This window comes from Nymphaea colorata, chromosome 4, assembly GCF_008831285.2.
Source record: "Nymphaea colorata isolate Beijing-Zhang1983 chromosome 4, ASM883128v2, whole genome shotgun sequence".
NCBI classification, from domain to species: domain Eukaryota; kingdom Viridiplantae; phylum Streptophyta; class Magnoliopsida; order Nymphaeales; family Nymphaeaceae; genus Nymphaea; species Nymphaea colorata.
In genome coordinates, this window is record NC_045141.1 from 25,726,541 (window position 1) to 25,751,152 (window position 24,612).

At 41.8% G+C, this 24,612-nt stretch overlaps 4 protein-coding genes across 9 annotated transcripts; 2 read left to right on the forward strand and 2 right to left on the reverse strand.

Annotated features, from left to right (window-relative positions):
* Positions 1-853: 853 nt before the first annotated feature.
* Positions 854-4,868, forward strand: LOC116253289 (uncharacterized). Its single transcript, XM_031628051.2, has 5 exons — positions 854-1,018; positions 1,615-2,250; positions 3,010-3,198; positions 3,545-3,670; positions 4,599-4,868. The coding sequence occupies exons 1-5, from the start codon at positions 977-979 to the stop codon at positions 4,713-4,715; spliced, it is 1,110 nt and encodes a 369-aa protein (XP_031483911.2). The 5' UTR covers positions 854-976; the 3' UTR covers positions 4,716-4,868.
* Positions 4,869-10,332: 5,464 nt separating this feature from the next.
* Positions 10,333-16,779, forward strand: LOC116252715 (uncharacterized). 6 transcript variants are annotated; one of them, XM_031627182.2, is made up of 3 exons: positions 10,333-10,586; positions 13,424-15,408; positions 15,969-16,779. In XM_031627182.2, exons 2-3 carry the CDS (start codon positions 13,474-13,476, stop codon positions 16,131-16,133), a joined length of 2,100 nt encoding a protein of 699 aa, XP_031483042.1. In that variant the 5' UTR covers positions 10,333-10,586; positions 13,424-13,473; the 3' UTR covers positions 16,134-16,779. The 6 variants fall into 6 exon arrangements, with proteins under 6 accessions (XP_031483042.1, XP_031483040.1, XP_031483043.1 ...); XM_031627180.2 differs by lacking the exon at positions 10,333-10,586 and adding an exon at positions 10,599-10,826; XM_031627183.2 differs by lacking the exon at positions 10,333-10,586 and adding an exon at positions 10,628-10,700.
* A 210-nt stretch (positions 16,780-16,989) lies between these two features.
* LOC116252717 (uncharacterized) lies at positions 16,990-19,177 on the reverse strand. The gene is made up of 3 exons (XM_031627184.2): positions 17,947-19,177; positions 17,583-17,832; positions 16,990-17,304 (listed from the first exon to the last, which is right to left on the reverse strand). Exons 1-3 carry the CDS (start codon positions 18,741-18,743, stop codon positions 17,119-17,121), a joined length of 1,233 nt encoding a protein of 410 aa, XP_031483044.1. The 5' UTR covers positions 18,744-19,177; the 3' UTR covers positions 16,990-17,118.
* Positions 19,178-21,579: 2,402 nt separating this feature from the next.
* On the reverse strand, positions 21,580-23,791 carry LOC116252289 (60S ribosomal protein L23). Its single transcript, XM_031626446.2, has 4 exons — positions 23,640-23,791; positions 23,213-23,497; positions 22,066-22,107; positions 21,580-21,773 (listed from the first exon to the last, which is right to left on the reverse strand). Exons 1-4 carry the CDS (start codon positions 23,785-23,787, stop codon positions 21,691-21,693), a joined length of 558 nt encoding a protein of 185 aa, XP_031482306.2. The 5' UTR covers positions 23,788-23,791; the 3' UTR covers positions 21,580-21,690.
* Between the last annotated feature and the right edge of the window lie 821 nt (positions 23,792-24,612).

Sequence of the window (24,612 nt, forward strand, 5' to 3'; positions counted from 1 at the left end):
AGCCACGAAACAATGGTTTGATGCAGGAAGCCGGTGCTACTGGAATTGGTTTATCAACCATATCAAATAAGTTATTTTAAACAATATAAATTGTATTAAACATTTAAAAAATAAAAGTTTTGAAATATATTGAGAAATTAACTAATAAGTTACACATGAATATGCAATCCCAGCTTACGTAGTTTACCAGTTGCGGCTTTATTCTAATTGAAAATTTTGTTTTTGCCATTATATAAAAAAAAAATTACCTTTCTTAAATTGAAATTTAATTTGAGTTGATGCCAACTTATGTAAGGTCTTATCGGCTTAGAACAAAATATATACTTGTCTTATTAAGATATTGGTTTGATAAAGGCCGATTTGATGGGTACAGGTCTGATCTAATTGGAAGCCGATATTCCAAGGGACCCTTTCAATCCGAACCTTGGTCCTGACCCACCCGGCCGAAACCAATATCGTTGGTATAAAGCGAAAACCCGAGGGGCAATTTCGGTGATCCAGTGGAGCCCCGAAGTTTCTAATCGGCGATCTTTTGCCGGTCCCCGAGGAGTCCGGCTCGGTCATCCCGGAGTCCAACGGCTTCCGACTGGGTCCGCCGGAAGAAACAGCGGGGACCCCACTGGACGACACGTTGACTGCTGCCACGTCGGACGGGAAGAATGCCAACGTGGCGTCGAGCGAGCGATCGGCCGTTAAGAACGGGCACGGTGCCCCTGTTTCCCTCGTGGCGACGGCGTTATTCCGAGCGATGACGTCAGCAGAGGGGGTGTGTGTGGCGGGGCTGTATAAAGGGCCGGGGGCAGCATCCCTCCTCTCCCCCGATATCGACGCTCCTCCGCTCGAATTAATTGTGTCTGCTCGATCGTCTTCTCTCCTTCTTTTCTCTGAGCGAAGGGAGGGGAGGGGAGGGGAGGAAGAAACAAATTCGCCATTAGAGCTCCTTGTTGAAGTTTCAGAGACAGAAAGAGGAACAGAGATGTTGCAGGAAGTGATTCGTCCGCCGGAGCCGCATTCACCTGTATCGCTTCTTTCTCTTTTTCTTCTCTTACGTTCTTCTTTTTTCTTTTCCATTTTGTATGCCCCTTTTTTTTTATGATGAGGGTAGAGATTTTTGAGTTGAGCCATCTTTTGGCTGATTTTTTTTCATACGTTCGCTTTCTGAATGTGCTTGTAATATTTCGAGCTTAATTTCATCACTTTTTGAACCGTTTTCTTCTCTTTTTTATTTGGTCCTTATTTTGACGACGAACTCGATTTCTTTCTTTCAGTGGTGCAGAACGAAAATCTTTCTCTGAAACTCAATATCATAGGTTTTCGTTATGAACTGCATGAGTTGAACAAAGAACAAAAAATTACGATAGTTTGTCCTTAACCCGTTCGTTACGTGCATGGCCATGGAGCTCTGTGAACTGTCCAAATCACGAACATCCATGGCCGTCAGGAACCGTTCATCGCGTGAACGAACGGCATCCAAGATAATGATGGTTGCTTTAGGAAAATTACGCTTACGATAAATAGATAATTGATATTCAAAAAGCAGCCTCTGAGAAAAAAGGAAAATCCCGGAAGGTGTCTGTCGATGGCAGTTTGTTGACTTGTTTTTTGCTGTTGCAGGATGATCTCTCGGTGGTATCTACCGTGCTTTTCGACTTCGGCGTGGACGACGTCCTCTTCGCCGAGGCGCTGAGGAACCCACCGGAAGTCTCCACTTCCAGCTGCTCCGACGATACCTGCTTCTCCTCCTCCTCCCAGTCCGCACCCCGCCACCAGAATCCCTGCGTGGCTGACCTCACACCGCCGCTCCCACGCCAGCAACAGGATTTCCCGCTGGCCTTCGTACCGGCTCTCCCCTTGAACGACCAGTTCGACCTCTCCCCTCTCCAGCCTTTCTCCAACTCCTCCCCTTACGGGGATAACGCCGCCGGACCCGCTCTGAGCTATGCCCTCCCGGCTCCACTCGGGTTCGAGTCATCCCCACCGATGCCCTGCGTCTTCGGACCGCCGTTCGAAGCGGAGGAGGAATGCCTCTCCCCGTTCGCAAATTTCGTCCAGGCAGTGGCGCTCGCGCCGGTGCTCCACGGGGGGATGAGCCCGTCCATTCCGGTGGACCAGGGGAGGCCCTTCTCGGCGGGGTCGGTGCACTTGATCCCCGTTGAGCCCGCGCCGACTCTGGAGCTGCATCCAGTGAGGGACGGAGGAGTCTTTGCCGCCGGAGCCCTACGCCGCGTCTACAGCGCCGGAGATATACAGGTAAAGAAACACATAGCTTCTCCCCCCCCCCCATATTTCTCATTTATTCGCAAACACGCTCATAAATTGTCCTCCGACCCATGTTGGTACCTAAAAAATTTAATATTTCACATTTCCGTACACTTATTCACTTCACTTGATTGGACTCTACATTTAAAAGGAAGAATTTATGCGCTCCGGCGCAGAGAGAAAAGCGAGATCACGCACGGAGCATAAAAATAAAGAAAACGACACCTAAAAGCTTGCCTCTAAAGCGCACCTTGTCCCGGCACTGCAGCACCAAAAAATCTTCAACGCTGTTCGACTTGGTTCTCAAAGGAAAAGGTCGCACAAAGTGCAAGAACCCCACCATAGTTCATGACTGAGAAAAGAGAAAAGATCAAGAACATGGTCGTCTTCAACAGTAGCCAAACCTCAAGGCTTAGTGCGGAGCCTCTTTAGTTAATGATTCTCTGTCTTAGATCTTATGCTGGAGACATTCCCAAAAGATAATAACGCAAGTTGCAAGGGGTCCCGTTTGGATGTGCTTTTTTTAATATGTTATTGATGATATATAATCAAACAAAGTTATGCATATGCATGTGTTTGGCACTTCCTGAAATTACCTTGAGTTAGGTTTTCGTTACAGAAAAGCTTTCTAGTCTCAAGTGAGAACATTTAGCAGACGGCCGGAAGGACGGACGGAGTCCCATTAATCCGGCAGGTCTTCTTAACATGTGGTCGGATTCAAACTTAACATGTGTATGGACACCTTTTCAGGGACTTCATCATGATCAGAAACAGCAGCTGGTTGGTGGCGCATGTGGCAGCACTCCGAGGTCCGACTCCGCTGCACCGCTAGAGGACTCCGCCTTCAAGGTTGGTCGCTACTCCGTCGAGGAGCGCAAACAGAGGATACACAGATATTTGAAGAAAAGGAACGAAAGGAACTTCAATAAGAAGATCAAGGTCTCTCTCTCTCTCTCACACACACACACACCCCAATGAGATTTTTAACGGTTTTTGTTTCTTTTTATAAAAGCAACCATAGAAATACAGTCTTCGTATATATTTTTCTACGAACCATCACTTGATTTGCGAAGGTTATGATGCTAAATCTACAAGTTTTACAAAAATGTGTAAACGTCCAAGTTTTAAAATATCCTTTGTCGTCATGATTCGAGTCCTTGTTCTTAGCAATTTTCCATCTGTTTCCTTTTCAATAAGTCAATATGTATATACGAAGCTAAAGAATCCGACCTCCTTTGGTTTTACGATCTTCACTTCTGATACAACGTCCCGGTCCGGTGTGCAGTACGCCTGCCGGAAAACGCTGGCGGACAGCAGGCCACGAGTCAGGGGAAGGTTTGCCAAGAACGATGACTTCAATGACCCAACTGTGCCAAACTCTAGGCGACACTATGATGACGATGAGGAAGAAGTAAGTTTCATACATCATTCACTTCTCTTTTTCGGTTAGGCAGTTAAAGGGAAGAAAAAAGAAAAGTGAAAAAGAGATTGGCAGCAACGGATATCGATCAAGTATTACTAGCCAATCCACACACACTTAATCTCCACCCAATGAGTTCGCCGGCCTTCTTTGGCTGCCACATATAAAGAGGGAAATTACTAGACAATTTATGACTCTACAATCCTAAAGGGTAAAAAACCCTATTTCTTTATCAGCTAATTGAGTGCTTTTTTTTTCGCATTCAATGATTCTGAGGTAGATTAAGATGTCAGATTGGTTAAAATTAATAAAATTATATATATATATATATATATATATGTACAAATTTTTGAAGGGAAAGATCCTTGTTATCTTGAAACACACTTTTGAATGTATTGCAAAGTGTGTTTAATCGCATTATATAGAGCAGCCCAAATTGGATGGAAGTCAAGATGGCAGAAGGATTTGTATACATACATATATATATATATATATATGCATGCATACATACATACATACATATATATATATATATATATATATATACACACACATGCCATTGACAGCATCCTTGTCTGGCTTTTGGTAATCCAAAAATTTTGACACAACTCAAACCTGAGGCCTAAAGGAGACATTAGTTTGATTTTTTGCTGCTGTTTCTAAGCGATTCAAGTCTTGAGTTTTCTTTTCCAGCTTGCACTAAAAGAAAGAAAAACTTCATTAAGATGTGGAGTAATAATCATGCATGAGCAACAAGATAACTTGCTCTCTTGACCTTCCTGAAAGAATTTGTTGAATAATCGTGGATAGAATTTGATAGTGGGCAAAAATGGTTTACCATTAAAATTCTATTAATGTTTGGAAGGTCGGTGCTCATCTTTCTAATACTGAGAATTTCTTTCCATTTGTGCTTGTGCAGGTGGATAACATTGCAGAAGGTAAGGAGCAGGATCTGGTCGACTCCTCCGACATCTTTGCCCACATTAGTGGTGTGAATGCTTTTAACACCAATTTTCCCATTCAGTCTTGGACATAGATTTTGCTCCTCATTTGAACCTCAGTTTGTACATCTCGACACACTTGCAAGAACCTGCAAGCGTGCCCCTCTTTTCCTTGTTTTTTTTTTTCCTCTCAAGATACTAATCCCAATAAATATTTCGATGCCTGTATATTTATTAAGGATGCTAATTTTTCCAAGTGATTAAATATGGTTTTGAAAATTTCGCTTCGTAACATGAGAATCCTGATCTAAACCAATGCATATGTGCGATAACCCAAAAAACATTGTTGAACCTTTTGATGTCAGGACAATATAAATCATATGTATGAAATATATCAAGGCCACTGCTTCAGGATTTTCAATTATGCCTCTGTTCGAGAGCTTGCAAATGAGGATGGAGAGGAGGTTTTAAATAGTATTTGGGCTTTCCTCATTGGATCTCAAATTGGGCTTCACAGATCCAACAAAAACTAGTGATATGAAAAACCATGATTTTACGTTCATCATAAGCATGTGTTTTTTTTGCTTTGGCAGGATAGTGAATGACAGGAATAGTTCACATTATGCTTTGAACCTATAACTGAGGCAGGCCAAACTAAACCCAAATCCAAAAAATACATGACGCAACTTAAAATTATCAATTTTTTTAATGTGATTTTTTTTTAATTAGCTGGGGTAGGACCACGGCCTAGGTGGGCCCCCCTCCCTCTGCTCCTTGTAATGTTGGATTAGTAAATGGTCCTAGGTACACATTGTGCTTTGAAAAGTTTATATGGATCTAGATCTGATCTGGATTCTGAATAAAATCCAATCCACAAACACGAAAATTGTAAAGACAGCATCATTTACGGGTATGATTCGCAAGCACGATTACCATTGTTCTTTTACTAAGTCCGTGCTCTGCAGCACATGGTTAAGAACAGGTAGCCTAATACAACAGAAGCATGCAAACAAAAATTTTCTTCTTCTTCTTCCTTTTCATGGCGAAGTCGGAACACGTATGCCCTAATTCGCCTCGAAAACTCACCAGTTGCAGTTAGGACACCGGCGCAGCTAGTGAGGTAAAACATGAGACAAAGAAGATGGTCGGCTTTTTCTCTCCTTTGGACAAACAAATACAGAAAAAGTATGTTGTTAAATCCACTAGTCACGGCTGATTTCAGGCAGACAGAAAGAAAGAAAAGAGCTGGTATAGCGACCATAAGTCACGACAAAGATCCAGTTCCAGACTGCCCATTGTAGGGACCCGCATGCAGATGGATTACGCGGTTAAAACGCATCAATGTACACATATATATATATATGATATATGTATCTTCCCAATCTCAATTCTTTATTTAAGGTTGGTTTCATAAAATTTGAGATGCACAGTTTGTCTTTACATGAGATAAGAAACTTGTGTCTTGATGTCATCTAATTTTGTTGTTTTCCCTCGCCTTTTGGTTTTAAAACTGCAACTGTACACAAGTTACATCAACGTGGTCAACTTCTACTAAAGTAAATTAAGATTCAAATTATAGCTGAATTGGTACTTAAGCTTGGAATGCCCATCTCCTAGAGTTAGATTAGTGGTGTCCATATATAAGATAAGAGGTGTTTGATGCCAGGAACAGAGTGTTCCGTTCACAAGGTGGTATGCTTCATGATTTCCATCTTATGTTCCATCAATTCAAGGAAAGAAAAAAAAAGAGCGAAGAACGCTTTCGATCCTCAGCATCTTATGTTCCATACCTTAGAGAGAATCTGGACGTAACATTGTACCGAAGTTAATTCGTCTAACATGTGAAAGATCCAAAGTTTTAGACTAGATGCTAGATCATGTAAGGATCCATGAATGAAAGAATCTGATTCCTTTCCTTAAATACTTGGGAGTCTATATATGTTTAGAACTGAAGGAGCAAATATATATGTCGTCAGTTTGATCGAATCGAAGTATTTAAATTGGGTCCAAAACGTGTAGGCCCCATCAAAGAACCACCAATTTAGCTTCACAAGATCCGTCATCTGTCGAATCTTTTTTCTCTTTTGGTTTTTCTTTCTTTGATTGGCTAATGATCCTGATATCAAATCACGGGTTCGAACCTATGAATTATGATGTCCCTAAAACTTGTAGATCCATGAAATATTTTTTTCCTGCATTTCTCTCTGTTTTAGCGCAGTTATAGCTGGCTGTGGGTTTTAAGATCTAGAAAAATCCTAATTCACCATGTCAAATTTAGTTTCAGAACTTCGGGGTCTTTTGGCAGCAAAGACACTTTTTGGGGTGTCACATGAATCCGTTTTATTGATCGGCTCAAATTCATGAAACATTAGCTCTAGTGATCTATGAATCTGCACAGAGTGTTCCTACTGTCAAACTATTGTTTCCTGTAACAGTCAAACATTGTATCAGATCAGATCTCAAATTAAAGTATGAACCTTCCGGTGGTTCAACTCAAACCCTGAATCTGTTGGATTCAAACGCAGTTGCCTGGTCACCAGAAGCAAACATAGATCATCTCCGTATAAGCCAAGCATTCTTCAGACTTGCTTGGTGTGAACACACCAGGAACATCCAAATCCTCATTGAAAAAAATTCCAGGCGTCCGAAAGCGGCGATCTCTGATGACCAAAGAAGCAGTTCAGTACTTCAAGGCCATCTTCTGCTTCTCTTCACAAAGATCTGCCTAATCCTAACTCTGCATGTAGAACAACTGCATAAATCAATAAATAAATATTTGGACAAACATTTATTCACGTGCCCAAGTTGAAAATTGGGACCTTCAGTCCACACCTTGGAACCCTCGTTCAAAAAGCTCCTGAAAAGAAAAGACGTGATAAAATTATAATGAAGAAGGTAGCACAGTCGAATTTCAAGAGAGGGTGTTGCTGCCAACTGCCGCCATGAAAGTGCGAGTTCAAGAAACATATGATACTGCAGTTTCTGCAATAAAATATGAATCCCCAACTCTAAATTTCAAACGGACGGGACGGTTGAAAGGAGAAAATTCCTCTCTACGCAGAAGCTGATCCGAGAAAAATGAGTGTCCCAAGCAAAAATCGTCCGACCTTTTTGACCTGCTCACAGACTATACATGAGAAGATTCAGGACAACCCATGCCTTCTTCCAAAGTTCTCTTTTTAATGGGTTTGTTCATTTTTTTCCTTCCACTGCATAGAAAATTTTGTTTTATTTTATTTTTTGTGATTGCCTTCTCTTTCTAGGCCCATTTTTTATTCTAATTTTTCTCATACTTAATATTATATCTATAAAACTTTATGTCACCAACATGCATTAGAAGATAAACAAAACAAATCTGAAAACTTTTTGCATGTGCATGTATAACGACACAGCACGAATGACGGGAGAAAGAGAGAGAGAGTGAGGTTTAATCTTCATGTGAAAGTCATAGCTACTGTAGCTCGGTAGAAACATCTGAACATGTCGTCCCAACCAAAATCTACTTCTTACCGAACAAAAGATGACGAAAATCAAACAGTGGCATCTTCTTTTCCATCCCCATGTTAGAAAGAAAGGGACGTGTTACTTAATTTGTGCTCTTTTCTCCGATGAAAGAAGATGCGATGCAAACTTGACATGCTGTGTGTGGAATCCAGTTCCAGTTCCAGTTCCGTCCCGTTGGAGCAAACTCTGATTAATTACGAACTAAGATCCAATGTTGAATCTTAATGAACTGCCAAATTTGGGTCCGATGTATACAGCTGAATCTGAACCCATCCAGTCAATTTGCAACAGCTAATGCAGAACCAAGTAATTATCTGTTTGGCTTTTGATCAAGCTCCAAATCCAAATTCAAGTCAAAATTCAAATGGATGAAAAAAAAAGTAAGATTTTCAATTTTTTAGTTGGACACAACATGCTCTGAAGCAACACCCAAATTGAGTTGATACCTGTGAGAATGGAATTAGAGACAAAATAGAATTAAGTCCCTCGTTGAAAAAATTTTAAGATCAATAGATTCAATAGGGACCAAGTTAGAATTTTTTGATAAAGAAAGTTAAATTAAAGTTTAGTTTCATAAAAAAAATAATAAACTATTAAGTTTTAGATTTTAAGATGCTCAAGATGGCTTTTGGCACTGGACAATAGAGGACAAAACCCCCTAAGCCTATGGAAAGGCCAAGCCTCGCTGCGAGGTTCGGATCCCAATACTGTCCGGTCATGAAACGAAGGTTCGGATTCGGATCCGATCAAGGAAAACCACATGAAAGGGCAATTTCGCCATTCGGAGAGGAAACCGCTTTTCGAGATTTTCTGGAAAAGTGGGCCGCGTGATCGAAATTTTTTTTAGAAAAATGAGACGCTTTCTTGAAAACACCAGCAACTTTTCGGTAAATCTAAATCGGCATTTCCCTTGTTATCCCCAACCTAGGAAGCAAAGGTCACCTAGGGAAGCGGGAGACCTCTGTTTTGCGGGATGGTAATTCCGTCATTCCCGCCCGAACCACTGGCACCAGGGAAATGACCGGGACATCCTTCCCAGGTAACTGATTTACCTCCCAATAGAATGACAGTAATACCCTTACTCTATTGCAGACCCTTCACGTTGCCACTCGGTCGCTGTCCGCGAGATATCCACGTTTTGATTAACTATTTAACTTATTTTTAATATTAAACTCACATACTTAGTAAAAATGGGCATAAAATCAACAAAGTTTATAAATTGTCTATATAGATTGATAAAATTTGCTTATTTTCATATTGATATTGCTTGCCGGATAAATTGTTCTTCTTATATATTTAAAAGTTTATACTCAACCAGAATTTGCTGGCTCGTAAGCGTATGACATTCTCATTGCTCGTTGTTAATAAGTCACCAACAAATTTATTATTTATTTCAGTGCCTTTTTTCTTATTTGTGTTTGAATCGTTTGCTTGGATAAAAATTTCCCCAACAAAACCTACCACGCATGGCTACGGTTGTTTAACGAACCTGTTGAAGGTGGCAATGAACAACCGACGACTCCATCGTTTCGTTGGAGTGGAAAATAATACCATCAAACCAAACAACTATTGTGGTTGACTATAGATTTAAGCCACACTTCAACAATATCAAGAAGAGGTGGTTGAATATATATATATATATATATATATAATTTATTTTTTTTGTCAATAAGAGCCACACAAAAAAAAGTCCAAATCCTCCTTTTTGTTCTTGTGGGCATAGATGGTGCACCTCTATCTTGATCGAGTTGGTGACAGTTGGGTATGTAAATGTAGGTCCAATCTAATTGGGGGAGAGCCAAGGAAAAGTTAGCAAGGGTTCTCCCTTTCTTTTTTTCAAAACAATAAAAAGTTTACATGTAAACTTTAAAAGATTGTATATGTTTTATATAAAAAAATTTAAAAATTATGTTGAAATTTTGAAACTATAATTCAACGTTATTGATTAAAAATTTATGGCTCGATCCCTTTGTTCTAAGCTGCACTCCCAAAATTGACGAAGAAGGGAAATGAGATCCCTTAGAGGGCCGGGACAAGGTCTTGGTCAAACGGAACAACTGTACACGGTCGGGGCTTGAGGCCGAACAAAGGGCAGGTGCGCAAGACAACTTAATCGGGGAGGGTGAGGTGGTAATAATGAATTACATTCCGAATATCGGGAACAGGAGGGAGTGTGAAAAGCCCTGCAAGCTCCGGCGTCTGTGTTTTTAGAGTGACGGAGCAAAGAGAGCTGTTGGAAGTTTGAAACGTTGGGACGGAGAGCAGCAAAACGGTGGTGGGAAGATAAAGATTTGGTGAGTTGCAGAGGAGGGCGTTTAGCTGTGAAGGTGTTGAAAGGTGGAGAATATAGAGGTCGACGGTGGTTTTGTCTTTTCTTTTCTCTCTTATGGTCCTGTGACGGTTTGTCGTCTGGTTTGTCATCTGTCAGATAGCTAGTGGAGGAGTGGTTCTCCTTTGTGGAGGTAAGAGTTTTTTATGCTTGGCTGAGCTCCTGTTTCTTCCCTTTCAGCTTCTTTTCTCCTCCTTTGCCTGCGGTCTTTCACCGTCATCCATCTTTCGGTTTTTGGCCTGAGCGGGTTAGACTGCTGCGTTTTGCATGTCATCGTCGTCGTTGCCTTCTTCCCCTTCTTCTTCTTTTCTGTGGCTACTTTTCATTTTCTCGAAAGGAAAGCTGATGGTGGTTTTTGGGCCCTGTGAAAATGGTGAATTTTGCCTTTTGAATGCTATATTGTGTTTTTTTTCAGTTGTTACAAAGGGAATTTTTGGTCGTGGCATTTGAGGTCTGTTAGGGATTGAGGATTTGATGTTGGTGATGTTAGAATTGTGAGCGGGAGGCGAGCAGAAGTTGCAGTGATTCTTTTGTGTTTGCTTTTGGTTTGTGAGTGGGAGAGATATGGAGGAGCTGCTTCTTTGTTGCCTGGGATTAACGATGATTTGGTGTCTCTTGGTGGTTTTCCAATCGCTACTTGGAAAAAATTTTAAATTTTGCTGGACTTTAAAGGAAGAGAAGAAGTAGAAATTTTTTTCGGGTGTGTCCCCTGTTTTTTTTTTTAGAAAAAGCTTTTTCGTCTTATTTCTTATTAGGAAATACTGTTGTGTTTTGCTTTTCTTGTTGTGTGCATTATGGATTTCAGTCGTTGTTATTGCTGTTTAACGTTTCCTTTGGTGCTTGAAACGGAGAAGTTGATGAGTAGAAGATTTGTTGGTCGTTCGTTCGCTTCCACTATTCTTCAAATGTTTATGTGCTCTTTAAGTTTTGGGAGAACAAGAGACGAAGTAACGCTCTCATGTTTCTCTGGAATTGCTTCAAGAATGATCAACATGTCAATTCAAGAACGGTTAACATGTTAGTTCAAGAAGAAGTAGTTTTCTATAGGAAAGCACGGTTTCTTTCATAAAAGGTGGCTCGGAAAAGAAAATGACTTTCGGTGCTGGAAATAGCAAAAGACGGAAGGTATGCAGCTAATATTCTTAGCTGCTGGCTAGTCATTCATCAACTGATGAGTAGTGCGTTAATTTTGGAAGCATGGCTGCGATAGAAATTTGTTCACTACTCATTCGCTGGTCTACAGCATGGTGAGGTTTCTTCACATTGATGTCTACATGATGGGAGTAGGTGCCAGCTACCAAACATAGTGTTAACCGGTCCATTTGCAGAATAAGAAAGAAAAACCTCAAATATATCCTTCTCCCCGTACAAGGGAGAGCCATGGCCAAAAGTGATGCAGAAAGTTGTTGCCCTGGAGAAAACGAACAGAACAAAGGTACCATCTCATCTGCTTTAAATCTTGAAAGAAATGAGTCAGATCCACCATATAAGACGGCTGACGGTCAGCCCCACCTAAGGGTAAGGTCATTGATACTGATGAAAAAGGCCCAGCGCACATTCTTGTCACTTAAGGGCTTTTCTTTTCCATAAGGATGTTGCCACATTTTTCTGAGGCATGGTGTAAGTAATTTCCCTTGTACATAGTTCCTGAATCTTTTCTTCGTTAGTGAAAATTTGTTAGCCATACATTCTGCTAGTTGCCCAATATCCATGTTATAAAATTGTGATGCTGATGCCTAAGCCAAAAATGGGGGGCTTGTTTTACCAACAACGGCTTCACTGATCTTGTAGGAAAAAACTTGTGGCCATCACCAAGTTGATGGTGTGTCAAAGCTGAAAACCCGCAGGGGCATCTCTTGCAAGGACAAGGGAGGGTGTACTACAAAGAGGCATTCTTTGAGACAAGATTGACGACCCTGTACCTCCTGTGGGCAAGAGCATTCACGGTTCTTTTCTATATAATTATCCAATTCTATGCCAGCCAATGCCTTGCAAGGGATGGGGGTTTCTTCCTTATTGCTTGTGTGTTTAGGAGGAACTGGTAACATATAGGTTGAGCTTTAGTTTCTATGTCACTTAATTTGACATTGTAGTGCTTTATTCATAAATTTAATCTAGGAGACAGTTGACTTTGAGGCAATCTCTTGCTACGAGGAAAATGAGTTCTGATTGTTGATATTATCAAAATGTTACATTTGTTGCTTTCTGTTTATTAGGAAAATCTCTGATTTCTCCTTCCACAATTAAAACATGGGAAATTATCAAATCCACTGAGTGTGGCCCCTTCTTCAGTTCTTCTATCTTATCTGCTTTCTTGCTTCTTTGCTCTCTACTGCTCCAGGCACTCTCTGTATCACTTTTTTGTCCCAGGGTGACCTATCACACGATATCAGTAAGTGAGCGGCTGAAAATCCAATCAAAAAGCCTTATGGGAAAAATGGCTTTCAGGTTCATGGCAGCTCAACCTGAGTTGGCATGTTGAATCAAATTCATTAGAAGTGACAGCATGATTTTGCAACAATGTTAAGTCACATCAAGAACAGGAACCGCCTGTTTGCAAGATTGGAGAGTTATCTAGGTCAACTTTGAAAGCGTACACCAAAGTGCTTATTGGATGATTTAATGCCATGATTTATTATATTTGGATATCAGACATCCTTATTATTGGTCCTTAAATTTGAAGTTTGAGAACTTAATTCCACGCTACTTTTCTTTTTCTGCTTTTGCTGTCACGACTGATACTGGAGTGCTTAATGCTGTTTTTGATGTGATTATAAGCTGAATGTTATGAATATATTTACGGCTCTACAAAATTGAGTCTGTTCGTCTGTGTTCCTCAATTTCTTATCAAATCCTTGGTTATCCTTTACCAAGTTGAAGGGTTTGTCTGAAACTCCTGGTGTTAGTATAGTGATTGGAACGAGTAAAGGAAAATAGTTTGGATGTTGACATGAGCTTTCTTTTGTGCAGGTTGAAGCACAAGTTCACTTAGTGAGTGTAGTTCACTTGAGTTCAATGCCATGGAAGCAGAAGACATTTTTGCAGATGCACGAGAATGTTTCTCTGACGAGGATAATTTCTCACGGTGCTGGATGAGTACTGGTGCAGGGGCAACAGGAGATGATGGATTAAACTTAGGGACATGGGACTCAAACAAAATGCTTGAAAGAAAGCTGTGTTTCCACCCCACATTTTCTGAACCACGGTGCTCCTGCAAGACTGACACAACTGGTAACAACAAAATCCATGAAGAAACTCTTCTAAGGGAGTCCGCAGCAGTTCCAAGGGAGCACAATGCTGGAGAGAATTTGAGCACTTATAACAATATGCAGAGAGCAGACGTTGGAGAACCTCAGGAAGCATGCATTCTGAATCGGTTTGGGGCCGAACTTGGACATCCAGGTCACATGAATTTCAGTAGCTCTGAAGATTTTTCAGCATATCGTTGCCCGGCATCAAAACAAGCTGCTGTATTAGACAATTTAAGAGTTACAGCCTATCTAGGTATCATATGCAAAGCTTCAATATCATTTGATTATCCGGTTAAATTGAAAACCAGGATGGAATTTCTCTTTGGTAGTTCACAGACAAAAAAGAAAAGGGTGAAAAATGTCACTGATGAGAACAACCATAGCGTTCCAAACCCGAGAGTGGCTGATCTAGGGAACGGCTATGGCCTTCAGAAGAGTGTTACAATTAGCCCAGTTGGTCAATGGCTTATGAACACCATTAGTGGGAACGGCAAGGTACCTGACACTCTAAGAAGTCCACTGTTTATTAACTTGACCGATCAAGATAAAAGTATTACGCAAGACGGGTCAAGTTATACTGAGACTAAAGAGGCCAGCTGCTCAGATTGTGACAGCTCCTTCCCTGTTGGGCTTCATGATACCACATTGCATGCACGATATGTAGAATCCATGGGAGATACTGGATGTGATTCAGATACTACAACCAAACGGGAGTTTTCAGATGACGTCTTCCTTTCATGCTCGAGTTCTAAAACAACAGACTCAAATCAGTCCAGTCTGACCACTTCCAGGGGATTTCTTCAGTGCATTTGGAAGGGTGGAATCCCTCATTTTGTCTTCTCCCTGGATGATCAGGATAAGGTTTATTTGGCTAATCCATGGAGGGTTGAGTCATCAGAAGATAAAGCTTTAGACTGGATTTACCTATTTCATGTGAAAGTCAGTGGGCGGGAGAAGCAAATCAAAGGTGGTAGCCGTGATTCCGAGTTTGTTGGCAAAATGAAAGTCTCAAGCTCTGTTTCACTTGATTGTGATAATGCAAGCAAGTTTATTGAGACAGAATATGTTTTATTTAGTGTAAATGGGGCACACAATGAAGAGCTTAAGCAAGCGATGGTAAGTTTGAAGCCAATTCGTAAGAAGTCTAAGGGAATGCAGAAGATGGTAATAGGGATATTTAGAACCCCACACTCATCCAAGCAGCAACCTCATAGTAATTTGATTCCTTCGAGCTCCATTTATGATGAGTGTCCTCAAATGCTTTTGTACAGAAGAACCAACTTCAGTAACATGGCTGCAGAGAAGATCTTGATGGGTCAACTAATACCCAACCTAGAGATGGCAGCAATGGTTGTGAAAGTCCGTACAGATCAGAATAGTAACCAGGAGACGGTCATTGGAGGTTGGGGCCTGAAATTTCTGAAGAAGAAAGAGGTAGACCCAGGCTTCTCTTCTAATGGGAATCGGTCTAAGGATAAACTGATCACTAATATGACCATGCTTGTCCCTGAAGACTTTCATGGTGGGCCACATGGTGAACCGTCAACCCTTCTTGAGAGATGGAGATCTGGGGGGCACTGTGATTGTGGTGGCTGGGATGTTGGTTGCCCTATCAAAGTACTTGATGGCGGGCCATGCAGTGAAGAAAGCTTTTCTCATACTGAGCCTAAGGAAGCATGCGGATCGTTTGATGTATTTATGAAGGTAATTCTTCTGTATTAGTTTCAAGTCTGCTTCTTCATCCTGGGGAAATAACTAAAACACTAAATTCTGTAGAAGCATATCTTCGTCACGTCCTTTCAGCCGCTTTCAACTTTGTTCTTGCAGGTCAGCATGTCCAGGTTCCTACAAACCAAAAACCTTTTTTTTTTAATGTCAAACAAGATTGTCTTCATTAAGTTTGGAGACTTAATTGAGCTGCAAATATTGAACGACAGTCGACTGTTTCAAAAAGAAAACTGAAAACAGCTTCCTCATCTGAAGCCTATTTGACAACTGAATGTGTGCTACAAGCTTGGAAAATTAAAATACAAAACTGTGAGCAAATGCACGGTAGCTTTCCAGAAAAAGTTTGTGCATATTTCTTAGCAGTGAATTTTGTAAAAAAAAGAAAAAGAAAAAAGGGAACTTTTACAACCATTTTCTAGGTTGCTGTTTATCAGGGTAAAGAAGAAAGAAAAATTGCCCTTCTTTATCAATTAGGTGAATTTGCTGCTTGGTGTTATTTCTCATTTATTTACATGCCACTGGTTGACAATCTTCAGGGGACAAGAGAAAGTCTACCAGCCCTAAAAATGGTGCGCGTCTGCGAAGGCTTGTACTGCGTTCACTTCCAATCAACATTGTCAGCTCTCCAATCCTTCTCAACTGCGGTGGCTATGATCCACAGCCAGAGTCCACCTCTCTTCTTCAAGATGTACAATACCTGAGCAGACAAGGTCTGCCGATCGACCCCTCTAAATGAACTTTTGCGGCTTCCTTTCGATTGATGGAATCTGCTGCAAAAAATGTCGTTTTCACGGTTGGTCCTGCTCAAATGACAAAAGGGTGGTCAATAATCACCAAGAATCCAATCTCGACCTCTTCCCTGCAGAAATACATCCTAAGCAGGGGGTTTCATAAAAAGAAGTCTAAGAATGACTGAAGCTTCCGTCAATGGGGAGATCATCCTCAAACTAATGAAGCACCAAAGACTTATTGAGGTTCTGCTATGACGCCTCCCGACAGCCAGAAGTCTAATACAATGTGTCAGCTAGGAGACAAAAGGTCAATGAAGCAGCTCGTCTCGTCCACCAAAATCGCGGATGCTTTTCCATCACCCGAATACAAGTTCGGCTACGACTTGATGAATTGGTGATGCTGATGCAGGGAATTCTTCAATCGCTCAGTTCAACTACTTGTTCATATCCCTTCTTTTTGTCATTTCAGTGAAGCAATAAATAATCGATAGAGAAATGTTTAAATATTCATTTTACAAGTAGCTTTCAAATTCGAGTAATTTTGGGTATGGCTGGATATTGAAATACGGATGGGTCAAAATCCGATCTCAAAATATCAAAGTAGCCATACATAGTATTAGTTATATCCAATTCTATATCTGAATGAAAAACGATCTGCGACTGCAGACCTTGTCTCCTCATTCTGCCATTAGCCAATGGTTGCTTATGCCGGATTAGAAGAAGCGGAAGGTCTGGGAAGTTTGTTCATTCCTCAACGAAGTGAGAAAATTCTGAATTACTTAACCTGCATAGATATTCTTCAATTCAATGCTGCTCAAAGGAAGCATATTCTGAAGTCTTGAATATGTCGTGGATTGTGAAGAACGCGTTGTGAACAACTCTTAAAAGGAACGTGTACATGTTGTGAACAACTCTGATTTTGAATATGAAACACATTGGCCCACCACCGCCTATGCTACTGAGCCCCGGTACCTCTCTTTCGGCCCGATAGAACTTCTCTATTATGAGGTCTAAAGAGAGAGTCCCTCTCAAACCCAGATGGTATCGCCGGTCGAATGCCGCCAGGATTCAAAGGGAAAAGTATCTTGTAGTAACCATCCATGATTGCATTGAAATCACAGGTTTCTGCAACTTTGGGAATCTGCATCACAAATTTAAGATGGAAGTGTCAGTAAACCGCGTCTATTTAACCTCTACACATCATCCTCAAACAACAGGCATGCCGCGATATGCACCCACTTATCCAGATAAATTGGGATACTGTTTTCTGGAAAGCAGCGCCAACATAGCAAAATTTTTCAGTCTTTTGTAGATGTAGAGCACCTAGTCTACCAAACAGATGCCCTCATGAAAGAGCAAAATTAAGATTGCAGGCAAACAATGAAAAGCAAAGAATAACCAAGATCGAAAGCTACCAACCTGATAAATGTCCCTCATGTAACCATGGAGATTAGGATACTGAACCAGCTTCTTCTTGGTGCACCTGAAGAGGACATTGTAGACAAGGTCGAATCGAATCAAGGTCGTGAACAGGAAAATATCAGCAAGAGTTACGCGATCCCCACATAAGTAGCGTGATTCAGCCAAGTGGCTCTCCAACATATCCAATGTAGTGAACAGCCCATCTGCTGCAGAGTCATATGCTTCCTGACTCTGTGCAAATCCGCATCTGCAACAATGGAGGGCTCGTTTCTCATAATGCGTTTTATTTGTAAGCTGAACCATTGATTGCGCAAGCAAGAGGAAACCGAAGGTTGCTACAGAACGGGGTACAATTGATCACCTGTAAACGCCATTGTTGACATTGGGGTAAATGATTTCAATCCAGCGGTCTACTTCCTCCCTCAGCTCCGCCGGAGACAGATCCAGTGACGGGCTCCCTGCGACGTCGTTCATGCCGCTGTTGAAGAACTCGGCGATGTCTAGGCTCTCGTTACAGAAGACGTTCCTCCTTTCTGAGTCCCAGAGCATCGGCACCGTCGATCTGCCATCATACCCACCCGCCCTGAGTTTGTATACCTGTCTCAGTGTCCTGCAACCGTTCGCCTTATCTGCCCCCGGCGAGTAATCCCCGCGCTGGGTATCAGTTTCCCGGAATTCCCATGAGCCGTCGGCGCTCGGCGAAGCAATGGACACCGGCACCGCTCGCTCGAGTCCCTTAAGGGCGCGGACGATGAGGGTCCGGTGAGCCCACGGGCAGGGCAGGCCGACGTAGAGGTGGAAGCGGCCGGTGGCGTCGGGGACGGTTTGGGTGGCCCCTGGCCGGCGGCGAAAGGGGCTGTCCGGCCGCGAGTAGGAGCCCGACCGGTCTGAGGGGGCCATCTGACTCATCATGACCTGCCAAGCGGAGGTCCATGTGCTGCGGACGGCGCCCACGAGAATCGACGGGGGCAGGGAGCGGCCGAAGAGGATCCGGGTGAGGGCAGTGAGGGGGTCGATAGAGGAGTCGCCGGACGACGACATTCTAGGGGTGATACGGCGAGGGACGCGGCTGGTTCGGATGGTGGGTTTGGCTCGCGATGAGGGGAGGGACCAGAGCTGGTGGGAGCGCAGGCTGCTGCCGGTCATGGCTGCCGCCATCCCTCGGAGAAAATCTTCAAGCGAAATTATCTGTCCCAACACTTCGGAATTCTGATCGCGCTGCCGTTTATCCAGCAATCTGGTCTTTGGATTATGATCTAGATTTCAACTACACAGTCCGGATTTTCTTTGGTCTCGGCCGCAAGGATCTACTTGGATGCCTTGCAGAAAAGAAGCAAAAAGCCAATTCAGGCTCGATCAAAGATCGACTAGAATGTTTCTTTCTCACTAAGATGACAAAACCTTGTAGTAAAAATATTTTGAAAGCATTAGCAACTTCTGAAAACACCGTAATACAATCATAATATTTCAGTCCAGATTCCTTCTTAAATATTTTCATAAATAGATATTTTCAAGTCTTCTGTAGTTAGCATTTTAAAAGTAACCGGAAAATCTTTCGGTTTTTTTCTCTGAGTTTTCATTGCACAACCAAAACGCTTTCACTTGAATGTCCGTTACTTTAACCACTGTTATGTTGCCTTTCACTTAACCAGTAATAACCATACTGAAGCCTCAATAATATGTTGACAATACGATTATATATTTGTGCATTAGTGATGTTATCAAAATGTTACACTTGTTGCTTTCTGTTTACTAGGAAAATTTCCGATTTCTCCTTCCACAATTAAAACATGGGTAATTATCAAATCCACTAAGAGTGTGACCCCTTCTTCAGTTCTTCTATCTTGTCTGCTTTCTTGCTTCTTTGCTATCTACTGCTCCAGCAACTCTCTGTAATAGCCAATAGTGGACGGTGCAGTTGACCTATGGCTGCGCCATTGGGGCTGCAGTTTTCTTAACCCTCCCTTTCATGAGAAAGGAAGAAGAAGCTGTTGTGGAAAGAACACTAGGTACATGTTGATCAGTTGAAGCTTTCTGTGGCCGAGGTTAGGGCTTTGGGTGAGGCTACGCTAGAGCTGCCAAGCAAGACATTAGCCGTGAGTAGATGCATTCAACTAGCTAATGAGACTGACCAACTTGTTAGTAATGCTAGAGACCTCAAGGATCTTAGCTCTAAGTCGATTTGGGAAGCCACAAGGCAGAAGGGTAGTCAGGAAGGCTGGCAAAATGGTATATGGAACAAACATATCCCAGCAAGAGCAAGTTGGATTACCTACATCGCCAGCTACATGAGACTGACCATTCAAGACAGATTAAAAAGACACGGAATTCATTTGGCAAGCAGATGCCATTTATTTAAAAGGGAGGAGGAGAACAATGTGCACGTCATGTTCAAGTGTTCAGTTGTGCAAAAGGTGTGGAGAAAGGCGACTGCTAGTTTTGGTAGGAGTAGGCTTCCGTAGCAGAGTATAGATAAGGAATTTCAGCTTTGGAGTAAGGTGTCCTTCAAGGTTAAATGACTTAGAAAATGTTGGATGTTGCTTTTCCCAATAGCGTTATGGAAGCTATAGTGGTTTAGGAATGAAGTGGCACATGAGAGAATGACCATAGTTATGACTGAACATATGTTCTCTACTGTTTGGCGCTCAGCTAAGGAGGCCTTTCTAAGTTTGCAGCTGGAGGATGACGAGCGTAAGGCAATGTCCACTTGGTTGTGGACTGGAATCCTTTGTGAAGGCAGGTTCTCAAATTTAAACATGGATACTAATGTGCTTCAAATTGTCACATATAAAAAGGGCATTAAAACCATGGTGATGGGCATGTCGAGATTGAGAGGCATGGAATCCAGTGAGGCCATACTTACTGAAGCTCAATCTAAGGAGGATGAAGCTGAATTACAAGTGCTTAATGGCTGGCTGCATTCTATGGCGAGAATCAATGATAGTTTTTTTATCATATTTAACAATGAAGGATGGAAGCGCAGACGTAAAGCGTTGCTGAAAGGCAAGAAGCCTATTAATGAGAAATGACAACACATGAGGGCAATCAGCCAACGTCTAAAAGTTCTTAGTCAACTGCCTACAAATGCTGGTGGGATTTTTTGGCCTTCTGGTGGTGGACCATCTCACGATATCAGTAAGTGAGAGGCTGAAAATCCAATAAAAAAAGCCTTTTGGGAAAAATGAATTTCAGGTTCATGGCAGCTCAACCTGGGTTGGCAGGTTGAGTCAAATTCATTAGAAGTGAGAGCATGATTTGCAACAATGTTAAGTGACCAAGAATAGGAACCGGCTGTTTGCAAGATTGGAGAATTATCTAGGTAGACTTTGAAAGCGTACACTAAGTGCTTCTTGGACGATTTAATGCCTTGCTTTATTATATTTGGACGGGTCAAGTTATGAGGCCAGCTGCTCAGATTGTGACACCTCCTTCCCTGTTGGGCTTCATGATACCACATCGCATGCACGATATGTAGAATCCATGGGAGATACTGGATGTGATTAAGATACTACAACCAGACGGGAGTTTTGAGATGACGTCTTCCTTTCATGCTCGAGTTCTAAAACAGACTCAAATCAATCCAGTCCGACCACTTCCAGGGGATTTTTCAGTGCATTTGGGAGGGTGGAATCCCTCATTTTGTCTTCTCCCTGGATGATCAGGATAAGGTTCATTTGGCTAATCCATGGAGGGTCGAGTCATCAGAAGATAAAGCCTTAGACTGGATTCCCTATTTCATGTGAAAGCCAATGGGCGGGAGAAGCAAATCAAAGGTGGTAGCGGTGATTCAGAGTTTGTTGGCAAAATGAAAGTCTCAAGCCCGTTTCACTTGATTGTGATAATGCAAGCAAGTTTATCGAGACAGTATATGCTTTATTTGGTGTAAATGGGGCACACAATGAAGAGCATAAGCAAGCGATGGTTAATTTGAAGCCAATTCGTAAGAAGTGTAAGGGAATGCAGAAGATCGCAACAGATATATTTAGAACCCCACTACTCAATAAAAAGAAAATCTCTATTGTCAAAATGAAAACTTTTTCCATCAAATCGAAGACGATCGTAAAACTGAAACAAGTACTACCAAAACCATTGGAATGTTCAAAATTCAAACAATAGCATTTGCTGCACTGGCAATCCTAGGCCACAGGTCAGCGCACTCCTTGCCAATAGGCCCCGTAATAGCTGATCCTGCAATTGAGTACCAAAACAAAGGTAAATTTTGTTCATAAACTACAAAAACTCAAAGTAGAGACCCATATAGGATTCTTTCATAGAGAAAATGGGACAAGTTCATGTTGTGCCTTGTTCAACATGGAGAACAGCTTGAATTCGTCCCACTTATGCATGTTAGGAATCAATCCAGACATAATGACAAAGGTGAGCATTATGCAGATAATACACTTTGAGTCACGGCATCTTAAGCCAAAGGCGTAAAGAAAAAGAAGGGATACAAGGGCTCATGCTTGATCAAGAACCGTACCTTTCATCTCTCCCTTAGGATTCACGATCACACCAGCATTATCTGCAAAGGAAGAATCAAATAAGATAATTATTTAAGCAGCTTATGTGATCACATGTATGCACTGTCACAAGCTTTAACACCTTCAGCTAGAATGCTTTCTTCAATGAAAAAGAAACAGAGAACACATTGCAAGCAAAAACAATTGAAACAGGATAATCATGTCTGAATTCTTTAATTGTAGCCATACGAAGAGGGTTTCAATATAAGGCTTTAAGGCAAGGAAGCAAGGCCAAAACAAAAATATCTAAGAACCTAAGACCAGGACCAAAATATATCCAGGAACTCCCTCAAAGGGCTTTTACACATGAACGGTTTAATTACACCAATTCAGAGAACACCAAATCCAAGATTTCATATACATACTAGAAATGTCACTAAATATAACTCGTTCAGCAAAAAGTAAGCACCACACATAATAGCAACAGTGCAGACCAACGTGGTGATGCCGCAAACAATGCATGCAAAACATAATAGCGGCACCAATGGTTCACTATTAATAATTTAACATCATCAGATTTCATCTGGATCCTGACGACAACCTTCTCCGGTCATTTTAGGTCATCAGAAGCTTTAGTCTAGTTATTTTAGTTCATCAGAAGCTACGACCGTGATAAAGAAAACATAGCCATAAAGTATAACAACACACACTCATAAAGTACAACAGCAATGACAGAGAACACTAAACCCGGTCTAGAAAGATGTGATGAAACGACAGATCGATGAGATTAACCAAAGAAAAAGAGCAGCACAGGGACTAATCATCGTCAATCCACAGGTCATGCTGCAAGAGAAAAATCAACAGAATAATAGAACCTCCATCTCGCACGTAGAGACAAAGAAAGTAAATCGTATACAATCAAATTCTAAAACCCTTGGAATACGAGAAAGAAAGAACAAAAGAGAAAATGCACCTTGACAAATAACCAGAACGGAATGAATCAAACAAAAAGGCCGAAGTTCTAACAACCACTCCAAATTCAAAATAACAAAATGTAGTGCCAATATCACCAAACAATTGACAGGTATCGGAGGAGACCACCAACTAACGTACACGACAAAATGAAACTAAAATCCCCTTAAAAAATATCAATTAAATCATTGGTACCTTCAAAATACATGTAGACACCATCCTTTCGGCGCCAGGGCTTGCGTTGACGAACGATGACGGCCGGCATCACTTTCTTCCTCAGATCGGGCTTCCCTTTCTTGACTGTGGCCATAACCATATCCCCGATACAGGCGGAAGGCAGGCGATTCAACCTCCCCTTGATCCCCTTCACGGAAATGATGTAGAGGTTCTTGGCCCCGGTGTTGTCGGCGCAGTTCACAGTCGCGGCCACCGGAAGTCCCAACGACATCCGGAATTTGTTCCCGGCAGAACCTCCACGTCCTGTCAAAAAACAAAACCAACGGAGGCAGTCAGATCACAACCCAAAGAAAAACAACCAATAATGAGGAGAAAAGAGCATGTTCTGCAAAGAGAAAAGAGCATGTTCTGCGAATTTTGGGGAGGAAAAGGAGAGGAAGGGGACCTCGTTTCGACATGGCGGCAGAGGCGTATGGTCGCGGGCACTGCTGATAGGAAGAACCAATGGACGTCTTGAAGCTTTTATTTGGGCTAGGGTTTTTTCTTGTAAATTTAATTACTAAAATAGCCCTCATGTTACAGCAAATCACCATTCCGGTTCAGCGGGTGCGAATGGGATCTTGGTGCGTGTAATGGTAGTGCTTTTAACATTTGAGGGCTGATTTAGTCACAGCTCATAAACCAGTGATTCAAACTCGGATCGGCAGATGATCGAATCATCATAAACTCGGACCGGCAGATGATCGAATCATCATCGGTGTAGCGAGTCGACTCATCAATGAGTTTTAAAATAACCATAATGTAAATCATTACAGTTGAATCGAGCTAATCAAGATGAGTCAGGGCCAAGTCAGGCCGAGCCAAGAGCGAATAGAGCTGAGTTAAGGCGAACCGGACCAAACTTGACTAGATTTTGCAACGATTCGAGTTGACTCGAGCGATTCTAGTTGAGTTTGTCAATTATGGATTTAACATCTGCCCATCAATATCCATGTGTTGCCACTGCTCATCAATCAACCAGAAAGAGAGAGCACCATGGTCCATTCCTCTACAGATTTCCATTGGGAGAGAGTTGAGCCCCACTTCTTGTGTTTGAACGTCATGGGCAGATGTTCAAATTGCAAGACATTCTTCACCTATAGAAAAGGAAGCTTACTTGTTAGGATCAGGTCCCCTTTGGTGGCAGGGTAAAAGTACCATAGAAAAAAAGTTGATGGTAAAAAGTCAAACTTTTTAAATTACCCTCATTCATTGAATTTGGCAGGGTAATTTTCTTTGTGTTTAATTTGAGTATGAACAGTCGTCCAAATAAAATCACTGTGCATCAAACAAAGGGAGCCTAAAGTTCTAAAGAGAAAGAAGGGCGCTGTGTTTCATCCAACTTCTCAGATTCCTCTTGATTATTGGATCTAATAAGA

Excerpts from the sequence above, each read along its gene's own strand:
- LOC116253289 (XM_031628051.2), top strand. The coding sequence starts at position 977 with ATGTTGCAGGAAGTGATTCGTCCGCCGGAGCCGCATTCACCT. Across the intron at positions 2,251-3,009 it reads ACAGCGCCGGAGATATACAG|GGACTTCATCATGATCAGAA; the intron begins GTAAAGAAACAC and ends ACACCTTTTCAG. Across the intron at positions 3,671-4,598 it reads ATGATGACGATGAGGAAGAA|GTGGATAACATTGCAGAAGG; the intron begins GTAAGTTTCATA and ends GTGCTTGTGCAG.
- LOC116252715 (XM_031627182.2), top strand. The coding sequence starts at position 13,474 with ATGGAAGCAGAAGACATTTTTGCAGATGCACGAGAATGTTTCTCTGAC. Across the intron at positions 15,409-15,968 it reads CGTTTGATGTATTTATGAAG|GGGACAAGAGAAAGTCTACC; the intron begins GTAATTCTTCTG and ends GACAATCTTCAG.
- LOC116252717 (XM_031627184.2), bottom strand. The coding sequence starts at position 18,743 with ATGGCGGCAGCCATGACCGGCAGCAGCCTGCGCTCCCACCAGCTCTGG. Across the intron at positions 17,833-17,946 it reads GTCAACAATGGCGTTTACAG|ATGCGGATTTGCACAGAGTC; the intron begins GTGATCAATTGT and ends CCATTGTTGCAG. Across the intron at positions 17,305-17,582 it reads ACATGAGGGACATTTATCAG|ATTCCCAAAGTTGCAGAAAC; the intron begins GTTGGTAGCTTT and ends TTTGTGATGCAG.
- LOC116252289 (XM_031626446.2), bottom strand. The coding sequence starts at position 23,787 with ATGGTGATTTGCTGTAACATGAGGGCTATTTTAGTAATTAAATTTACA. Across the intron at positions 23,498-23,639 it reads TGCCGCCATGTCGAAACGAG|GACGTGGAGGTTCTGCCGGG; the intron begins GTCCCCTTCCTC and ends GTTTTTTGACAG. Across the intron at positions 21,774-22,065 it reads TCCTAAGGGAGAGATGAAAG|GATCAGCTATTACGGGGCCT; the intron begins GTACGGTTCTTG and ends ACTCAATTGCAG.